Below are 10,334 nucleotides of genomic sequence, written 5' to 3'. Positions count from 1 at the left end.
TCCGAACCCCCTCTCTTGACAACCAAGCCTTCCTTAGCAAACTGTCTTGGAGAACGCTGGAAAATCCTGACACCCCTGGGCAAAGATCCTCAAAGTTAAATATTTCCCCAAGGACTCTATACCAAGCAAAGCCAAATCCAATCATTCCTGGATGTGGAAATCGCTCGTTAAACATTTTGAGAGTGTCTCCAGCCTCATCTTCTGGGACGTTAACAAAGGCACGAACATCAACATTTGGAGTGACCACTGGATCCCAGAGCACCCACCGCCGATAGATAATGTGAACAATTGCAATCTAACAAAGGTTTGTCAACTTATAGTCAATAACTCCTGGAATGTCAACATTATATCACAAATCATTAGTAATGACATATGTAACGCTATTTGTAGTATCAATTTGCATGAATCACAGGAGGACACAATAAAGTGGACGTTGACCAAATCTGGTAACTTCACAGTACGATCTATGTACCATCATCTTCGGACTAACAATTACGAGTATGAAATGCCTGAATGGAAATTTATATGGACCATTAATACTACTCCTCGAATCAAACTATTTCTTTGGAAATGTTGCACCAATAGTCTACCAGTGAGGAACAAAATAGGCAAATTTATTGGAAATAATACAAAATGTACCTACTGTGACATGGATGAAACAATTTTACATGTTCTTATGCAATGCGACTATGCACGCACAATGTGGTTTCACTCCAACGTCATGACAGACACTATCAGTAACGTCTGTGAATGGATAATACAATGGAAAGATATGGAAGAAGAACAGGTAACTTTATTTGCTAAAATTTTATGGTCTATTTGGAAAGCGAGATGTGGTAAAACTTTTTCCTCGAAAGATCAATCTCCCTTGTAGGTAATCAACCATATTAAAGGAACGATGACAAGCATTACCCGTCAGAAAAAGGATAACCAAGTTTAAAAATCAAGTGCTTGGATCCCACCATCAAGCCCATGCATCAAAATCTAATGTAGACACATCTTTTACTACACTAAATTAACCAGCAGGTATTGGATGCATAATGTATGACGAACGAGCAACTTTCATAGCCGCGTTAGCAGACACTATTTGAGGTCAAAACTCAGAAGAATGCGAATGCCAGACGATCCTTCATGCTCTCAAATGGGCGAATAATCTCAAATTGCGACACATACAAATAGAAAGCGACAACCAGAACTTAATCAGACATCTCAAGGATCACTCCTCAGCAATCCAATGGCAGTCACGCAAACACATGAACGACATCTCTGAGCTCAGAAAAGGATTCACGGTCTGATTTTCACATATGCCCCGAGACAAGTAAACAAGGAAGCGGACAAATTAGCCAAATGGGGAAGGAAAAACCTTACATGACAATCGTGGCACTCGGTGTCAGATCTTGTTTCTTCTCTCTATTTGTCAATCAATGTATTCTCTCAACAACAAAAAAAATGTACCTTCCTGATGCCGATATCATTTTGTGGCTTTTCATGAGTTTGAATCTTAGGTTTCTTTCTCAACCTTTTCACTCTATTCAGTCTGTAAAGGGAATGCCGTGTGACCGAAAATGTTAGATTTCTTTAAGACGAAAGATTTAACGAAGATTTTCAAGCTTAAAGACAGTGATGCCGATGAGAGAGGTACTCTGACACTATTAATCATTAGTTTTTTCCCTGTTCTGTTCTTTACTCAGTTTAGTGATTTTTATACTTCTGAAAATTAGGGCTTCTGTGTCTTTATTGTTTGGAATCAATTCTGTTTATGATTTTGGTTGCAACAGAAACAGTTCTTGTAAAAGTAAGTGAAAGCATCTTTATCTGCATTTTCCATACCGATCCAACAAGTCAACTTATTTTTCATAGTGAATTATGGGAATGAGTTGTTGAATTTCTTCTAATTTCGCTTAGGGTTTCTAAAATGTTGGCTTTAGAATATTTTAAATTAGGGATACTTTTTTTTTTTTTTTGTTGAAATGGAATTAGGGATACTTTGATGTAGAACCCCAATTATAAAGCGATATTTGGGGTCGACCGCCATTTTCAAAATAAGAGTAACATAGAGTATAGACCCCCATTTTTGAGTTTGCCGTTAGATCCAGGTTAAGTGGTTTGTGTGCTGATGGCGCATGCCACACTTGATCTGATTGCCCTCTATATGAATAACTCCTACCCAAAGCCATTTGTTCTCTTCCCCACCATATCCCCACCTTCACTGACCAACACCACTATAATCTTCATCTTCTCCCATACCAAGCACCATCATCTCCATCGTCAACATCATCACCATCTTCGCCACCATCGATCACCACCATTTTTATCGTGTCCAATCAACCACCACCACCACCATCTTACCCACATATTACCATTATCACTACCACCACAACACCATCATCTTCTTCCCCAAGTTCTCCGTTAAATTAGATAAATTAATTTTTTTGAAGCTTTTGGTAGCCAATTTCAGATCTTTATTAATGGATCTTTAATGCAAAAAATCTAAAAATGTCTGATCGATTATTTTCTACTTTTAACTTCAATGATATTGAACCTCAAAAATATATTTTAGTTGAGTCTCAAAACCTAAAAACTTCTAGATTCATGAATAATCCTCATTCTCAATCTAAATTTAAGTTGTCTAGATAAAGTTGTTTCAATGGTTTTTTTCTTCGATTCTGGATTTGGTGTGACAATCTAGTCATCGGAATTTTGTTTTTTTAACTACAACTACATGATATATTTGGAGGTAATGTTGGTAATGATGAAGATGATAGAGGAGGAGAATAAACATGATTTTCAGGATCTTGAATTGCTTCATTAAGATATTGATCCATTACTGGATCATAATTAGAATAGTAAAAAAACTAAGAAAAACATTCTTCAAGAGAAACCAGAGTACATGCACTAAGTTTAGTTAACTTACCCATCACGATCAATTTGAAGATTCTGATCTCGATATTGGGTTGAGTTTGAGACTGATCTTGGTCTTGTTGTTGAAGTATTCGCAAACAATGGTGGAGTAGGTAAAAGCCGATCTCTTTTTTTATCTTGCATTAAATGCTAATAGTATTTCTTAAGAGATTGAGTAACCTAGAATTTCAAAGATTTCACATAGATAGAGTTCAGAAAATCTGAAAATTGATTCAACTTTGGACATGAAGCATCTGACACTTTAAAAGATTTAGATTACTGATTCTCTAACATCAAATGGATTCGAAACCCAAAAAAAATCAGTATAAAGGTCTGAAATTGGCTACTAAAAGCTTCAAAAAGTTTAATTTCTCTAGTTTAACAGGGAACTTAATGAAGAAGATGTTGGTATTGTGTTGGTGGTGATCTGTGATGAAGGTGTCGGTGATTTCTGCCTTAAGCTTTGCTAACGCACTTACTGAGCACCTTGAGCTTATGAAGCATTCGACTGCTATTGACATCCTAGACATCGTACCAGCATCTCTTTTCTTTTCTCCGACAAACTACTTTTTACCAAATCTCAATCTCTAGAAATGGTGACTTTAGATTCGAGTGCTCAAATGTTCTTAAGATTGTCGGATTTGTGACAACGAACGTGCGAGGTTTCTAAAGTGACAACCCTTTCGTTAGCGCCAAAGTGATGATGTCTGAAAGTGCTTTCCCTGAAATCGTCCTTGTTACCTTTTATTCAATTGTTTCTCCTTGTCATCGTGGACATGATGAGAATGGGGGGTAGACACTCCGACATTCAAGTCAGTTCTGTGTTGTAGAGACGATGAGAAATCGAATGTTTACAATCAGATCCATTTTCAAGGCAAATCTGTGTAGTTTATATAGGCTTGCGTGACGATAATGAATCATCGACTTATTGAGGGCCACGAGCCAGGGCCGATAATATATATTTCTAATCATAGGCAATACGATAATCTCTCCTCTAGATATGGCAAGCGGATATTGGGCACTATCTGACCTTCCACGTAACAGACATTTCTCTTAGGCAGAGCAGAGATCAAGGTGCCAAACATACTTCTTCAGATCTTTCGTTCCAGAGATCAGTTTGCAGAGCTGACTCAGTTCCACTCTGCTGCTGGGCTTTAAGTCATGACATAGCTCAAAGTGCCTAGGAGACTCGTGTCGACCCTCCATTTCAGAGCTCAGATGGCAGAGCTCTTTCGAGTCCACTTCTCTGTTTGGTTTGTAAAAGTCTTGCTAGTGTGTATTTAGGGTTTCAACATGTGCCTCCCAAGTCAATCAATTGACTTCTTGACATGGTCATGGTTGACCAATAATTCGTTCAACACATATATTTAGGATATCTCTAGTAATTATCTAACCTATTGTTGGATAATCTATCTAATAATAGATTAGTTCGGTTAATTCTGAAACTTGGAAACCCTAATACACTGTATAAATATGAGTTGGGTCCTAGAGTTTTGTTCATTGAATTGCATAGTGGAGAATGTAACGAATCAAACCCACTGTTGTGGTGATTACTGGTAATCTATTATTGTGGTGATTACTGGGGGGAAAATCTTTGACTTAACCACGTTACATATGGTGTTTATTACTTTCCGTTCATGTCTATGATAGTCATCTACTCGTGAAATTTACAGTGGTTAATGGTGACGATGAAGATAGTCGTGCTTGGTGAAGGAGAAGATGGTGGTGCTTGGTGAACGAGAAGACGGTGGTGATGGTTCTTAGTGAAGGAGAAGATGAAGATGATAGTGGTTGGTATTTGAAGGTGGTGATATGGTAGAGATGAAAATATATGTTTTTGGGTTGAAATTGTTCGTACAGAGAGAGGTAATTTCTTCAAGTATGGTACGTGTCATTGACACAAAAGCCACTTAACCTGGATATAAAGAAAAAATCTGAAATTGGGGGTCTATGTCAGTCATATTTTGAAAATGGTGGTCGAAACCAAACATCACACAAGAATTGGTGGTCTGTGTCAAATTATCCCTGTAAAGAAAGGTGATTTTGTTGAATCTTATAAGTTTAACATAAGTAGAATATGAATCCAATTTGACCACTACATTAATACATTTTAGAACAGTTTCAACCAAAAAAATTGTTCTTGAAGATGGTTAAAATGGCCTCATCTTTGTTGGATTTCGGATTAAAATCAATCAAATTTTACATCCATAATTGATCCTACATTTATAAAACGATATTACATCTCTTTAAAGATGAAACTATCACTCGTTTGAAACTTGCGGATTCGAAAATCTTGGGTTGTTTATTTTGTTTTCCTAACTCTTTTTATTGGATATAAGCTACCTTTGTACTTAAATATTCATTGATGCAGAGTCGCATGTTCTGAATTAGTGTGAAAAGGAAAGGGGTGAAGAAAATAGAAGGCTGTAATCTTCCTTAACCGTTCAAAGATATGTAAAACTCAAACCAAGACAAATGCAACCAACATATATTTTAACTAACTGCAAATTTGGTTTTAATTTTTGTACCTGAGTCCAGTTTTGAGAAGTATGTGAGGTGTGATATAGCTTACTGAAATCTAGTTGGGTTGGTGCCATACTACCGTTTTTATGCTCATTTGTGTAGTTTAGGTGGGTTGCACAGGATGTGAATAGACTCGTAGTCTCTTTGTAGAGCCAAGGTAATTTAATGTGTGGACTCGGCATGGAATGCTTCTGCGAAAAACCCATATTATGGGTTAGAGCTGCTTATAGTTAAAGATATCGAGTTTAGTGGTGATGGTGAAAGATTGGTTTGTTTAGAGATTGACCTTTTTGGCAGAAATCTGTAATGCAATGAATCTTTTGCATTACCATTTGGGTCTCCTATGCTCTTCTTTTGTTTGCCTCTTTATAAAGAGTTAGTGATTTCTGAAGAGGATGTCTTGTTTGTTACCCCGTAAAACTACTCTAACTTATAACTAGTTGGAACGGGAACTTGGATTGCTGCTCTGTTAGATAGACATTGTGAAGAAGCTGTTTGGGTGGCCCGATAGTGATGCCTTTTTGTTTTACGAAGTTTTCAAATCAATTTCATTATTTGTTTGTATATCACCTACCTTGCACTCTCTTCCCGAAATAACTTGAACTTCCTGGAGTACTGCAGATCTGTTCATGGATCTTTCCCTTTTTTTTCTTCTTTTCCTTAAGTAATGGCTTTGTTTCTTCATGGTACTTGATCACAGGAAGAACTGTTGAAGACCATCAAGCTTCTTTTTTCACTGACCTGCGTACATCTGAAGGAGCGAAGCAACAACAACAAAGGATTTGTGGTCCAACAGCTGCACTTTCATTCAACTTCGTTGTTTCTGTTGGTATTATCTTGATCAACAAATTGGTATGTGCCCCTACATCTTTGATGCCTTTTGATTGAATAATAGTACCTTACAGATTTATTTATTTTTACAAATTTGATGGGCTTAAGCTGTTTTAGGTACTTGGAAGAGTTGGTTTTAACTACCCTATCTTCCTTACCTTTATCCACTATATCTTGAGCTGGTTCTTGATGGCTATTCTAAAAAGCCTCTCACTTCTCCCCGCGTGCCCTCCCTCAGGATCAACTCCATTTTCTTCGTTGCTTACTCTCAGCATGGTCATGGCTCTCTCCAATGGCCTTGCTAATGTCAGTTTAAAATATAATAGGTAAATGTGTCTTCCTTGTTTGGAAACATTTACTTTTAGCGTGGTCATTATGTAATCTTGATATCAATGTTTTTAGTGTGGGTTTCTATCAGATGGCTAAAATTGCTGTAACTCCAACAATTGTTCTTGCGGAATTTGGTTTTTTCAGTAAGACAGTTTCTAACCAGAAGGTAATTGCTCAATTTACAGACTTTTCTCGTCTAGTTCTTTCCCTTTTATCGTCTTGTTCGTGTCTCCACTCTCCAACAGTGACTTCAAGAGCCTTAATACATAAAAGAATGACTATTCTGTAACACGAACAATATTTTTGCATTTTGATCAAGACATAAAGTTTTGCAGACGCAAATCCTAAAAATGTGTCCATAATTTGTTTTTCTGTTTAGTGGTGAACTAGTATCTTGTCTCTGAAAATTCAAAATGCATCTGTAGGTAGGAAAATTGAAGAGGATTGGAACTTCTCTGCCTTCTAATAGGGATTCACTCACCTTCTTAACGGCTTGTCTTTCAATTACTATCATTGTTAGAGAGAGCATGAGTTAATCTACCACAAAAATGAGGAATATCGTATCTACAATTGTGCAGGTGTTAGCGCTTAGTGTAGTATCTATTGGTGTGGCTGTGGCTACTGTTACGGATCTACAGTTCCATTTCTTTGGTGCTTGTATAGCATTGGCATGGATAATACCCAGTGCCATAAACAAAACCCTCAAGTCTAACCTACAGCAGCAGCAGAATTGGACGGCCTTGGCGTAAGTGGTCTACTCGTCCTTCCATTATTGTTATGCCCTGTATTCTGATTCTATGTGAAGATATATTTTAAATTTCCTTCGGTTAAACCATTTATGGCAGGTTGATGTGGAAAACTACACCAATCACCTTGGTATTTCTGATGATGTTGATGCCTTGGCTTGATCCCCCAGGTGTCTTTTCCTTTGATTGGAACAGAAGGAACACTTCTGCAATTTTAGTTTCAGCTGTTCTTGGATTTTTGCTTCAGCTGTCTGGTACTTTAGCGCTTGGGTATGTTATCTCTAGTATAATTTCGGCAACTACTTCGGGTTTACGACATGGGTTGTTGAAACTACACTTGAGTACCCACGAAGCGCCTGGCGTGGCCTTTTACTCTTTTTAAGCAAGTGTCATGCATCGCTTGATAAAAGCAAATCTTAAACCAGTGTAACATGTGAGATTTGGATACAGTTTTTTGTACCCAATAGTGGAATACTTACCAGATGCTAGCAGTCACTTCAACGAGTATATGAGATTTTTGTAAACCTTATGTACCAGCATAAAACTGTGATAGGGCACCAAAGACCGCGCTAGGTTAATGTAAGTTTTGTACGACCTAACAATTGGTGGTCCAAAATTAAATAATGGGGGACTATATAACAAAAACGGTATATATATATATGTATATATATATATGTATATATATATATATGCATATAGCAGTTGCCTTAACCGAAACCTTGTTCAACTGTCTGATACTGATACTGATACCCATATCAGTCTGTGTTATACATGCGCGATAGACATAAACATCCTCATTACACATAATCTAGAAGCATAAGCTCATTATATTTTTCTTCTTGTTGTTTTATAGGGCAACATCTGCAACAACTCATGTGGTTCTAGGGCAGTTCAAAACATGTGTTATTCTTGTAGGAGGATTTCTACTGTTCCGTTCGAATCCTGGCATAACAAGTATCTGTGGGGCGATTACAGCGCTTGGAGGTATGTCTGTATACACTTATTTTAACTTGCAAAGTTCTCGGCAACAATCAAACATGGCTTCTCCAAGATAAAGCACCTTTCTTTTTAACAAAATCTAATGGTGAACCCATCTAGAGAACATCAACGTTACCTGGAGTAAGATCAGAAGAAACTTACTGACCATGATTTTTTCTAGTTTGGATTTTCATTTAGTCTTGAATTACATGTATGTTTGCAATTTGATTACCACCCCTTCATCATATACTTGAGTTATGAACCTGTGCTTTGTATGGGTAAAACCCTTAGCATGGTTTCAAACGTAGATCGTATAACTTGTATTGAACTTCAGATTACCTTTAGTATAGATGATTGATTTGATACTTCTGTGTGTATAATCTATTTTGCAACAACAATTCTTCATTTCCATCTGTTTGATTTTTGACTACTTTAGATAGTAACTCTAAATTGGTCACTGTACAATTAAACACTATTAAGAAATAGAAAACCCAGAGAAACTTCGGTTTTTTAAGTATCCTGCTGCTGCTTATCAGATTATGTGATCCATTTTTGAATTTTGTCACCTCAATGAAGAACGAGTGACGGATTAGTTCTTTGATTTATTATAAGGTACCCATATTGTGTTACATGGATCATAATGATAACAATAATGGGGATATTACTATGCAATAGTGCATGAGTTCATGGCTGACTTGATGATCTCTCCTGCGAGACGAGCAGCGTCAAGAAGCCTCTGCTCTGTTGCTATAGGCTAGGCTACTGAATTTTGTAGCAGCTGTGGGATATAACAACAAAGACAACCACCTGGTACAGTTGGTGTTAGAGGCAGGCACGCACCCGAGAAGACTTTATCTCTAGGCTTCAATGATTTGCATAACTGTAAACAGTAGTTCTTATCTTTGCCGGAACAATCTGTAGCTTCTCTCCAACAAGCTGGACTATTCAATGGAATCTCATCTGCAACAAATCATTAACCAAATTAGGTTTGTATCTGATTCTTTAAACTTCAATACACTGTAGATGAGTTGGATTGCGTGCAAACTGACGGAGGTTACTTCGTTACTTACCTGAAGATTGTGATTCTTTGTTTTAAAAATTCCAACCGGGAAGTGATGAATAAATTTATTACTTACCTAAAGTAGCGGAGGGGGTACTTCGAACAAAGATGAAACAAATGAACAAGAAGCAGACGGTAGATAAAGCAAAACTTCTTGCCATGATTTATAAGTTTTAATGTCCTTGTGAGTGAGATTCATCAACATTTAGTAAGCTCTCTTTATAGCATGAAATCTTCAATTGAAAGTATTAAATTATGGCATAATTCCAGGAAGAGATAAGTAGGCCCCATTGGGAAGGGATTCAACAATTGATACTTTGCAAGATGGTCTCTCTTAGACTGTATATATTAAAGTTTACAAGGATAACTTCTAAGCAAAGATAAGGAGTAGGATATCAAAACAAGCATCATTATATTATGACACTGATGACAGTTGGTAAGTGGATCACTAATGAACCTACTGTAACAATAGCCTTCATGAGAGGGATGGTCTAGTAATCAATAATATATCTAGGTCTTCTCCCCTCACTGGTTTTGAGTTTGACGACTGCAAGCTCAATACCTAGATCCACCAAGAAAAACCTTTTCACACTTGATTTCAAACCGAAACTCTAAAGTCTTTGACAAACCTAAACTCTACAATTATCCACAAGTCTAAGAGAGTATTAAGCCGCAAAAAGATTCAAGTCTGTCCATATAAGATTTGTGTGCAAATCCACCCACAACCCACACATAGTACGTGAAGAAGGCGTAAGACATAAATATGGATAAGTAAACTTTCCATAAGAATACCTTCAAGATGGACTGAACTTTCAAAAAGAGAATTTTGAAGATGGTCTGTGACGGGGGAAACATTTGAATGCCAAAATCAATTGTTTGTAATGGAAAATAAATTATTGTTTATCAAAAATTCTCAGATGACTCCATTTTCGCTGTTGACTGTTATTTCAAAATTATCCCAATTT

General features: G+C 37.0%; 1 protein-coding gene and 1 long non-coding RNA gene across 2 annotated transcripts; one reads left to right on the top strand and one right to left on the bottom strand.

The window, feature by feature from the left end:
- Positions 1–1,371: 1,371 nt before the first annotated feature.
- LOC147531632 (nucleotide-sugar uncharacterized transporter 2-like) lies at positions 1,372–9,642 on the top strand. The gene is made up of 8 exons (XM_086648308.1): positions 1,372–1,638; positions 6,125–6,276; positions 6,373–6,581; positions 6,658–6,751; positions 7,164–7,330; positions 7,431–7,601; positions 8,185–8,315; positions 8,985–9,642. The coding sequence occupies exons 1-8, from the start codon at positions 1,566–1,568 to the stop codon at positions 9,065–9,067; spliced, it is 1,080 nt and encodes a 359-aa protein (XP_086504434.1). The 5' UTR covers positions 1,372–1,565; the 3' UTR covers positions 9,068–9,642.
- On the bottom strand, positions 8,892–9,688 carry LOC147531631 (uncharacterized). Its single transcript, XR_015227725.1, has 2 exons — positions 9,446–9,688; positions 8,892–9,269 (listed from the first exon to the last, which is right to left on the bottom strand). It is a non-coding gene; the product is annotated as an uncharacterized LOC147531631 (long non-coding RNA).
- Positions 9,689–10,334: the final 646 nt, after the last annotated feature.

Source organism: Eschscholzia californica, unplaced genomic scaffold (genome assembly GCF_041429995.1).
Source record: "Eschscholzia californica isolate CP2 unplaced genomic scaffold, dmEscCali1.0.p SCAF_6, whole genome shotgun sequence".
Taxonomy (NCBI): domain Eukaryota; kingdom Viridiplantae; phylum Streptophyta; class Magnoliopsida; order Ranunculales; family Papaveraceae; genus Eschscholzia; species Eschscholzia californica.
This window is presented reverse-complemented; position numbering and strand designations above follow the sequence as displayed.

What these genes read in the sequence shown, in the direction of transcription:
- LOC147531632 (XM_086648308.1), top strand. Translation starts at nt 1,566, where the DNA reads ATGTTAGATTTCTTTAAGACGAAAGATTTAACGAAGATTTTCAAGCTT. An exon ending in TTATCTTGATCAACAAATTG is followed by an intron (nt 6,277 to 6,372) that starts GTATGTGCCCCT and finishes AAGCTGTTTTAG; the next exon opens with GTACTTGGAAGAGTTGGTTT. An exon ending in GTCAGTTTAAAATATAATAG is followed by an intron (nt 6,582 to 6,657) that starts GTAAATGTGTCT and finishes CAATGTTTTTAG; the next exon opens with TGTGGGTTTCTATCAGATGG.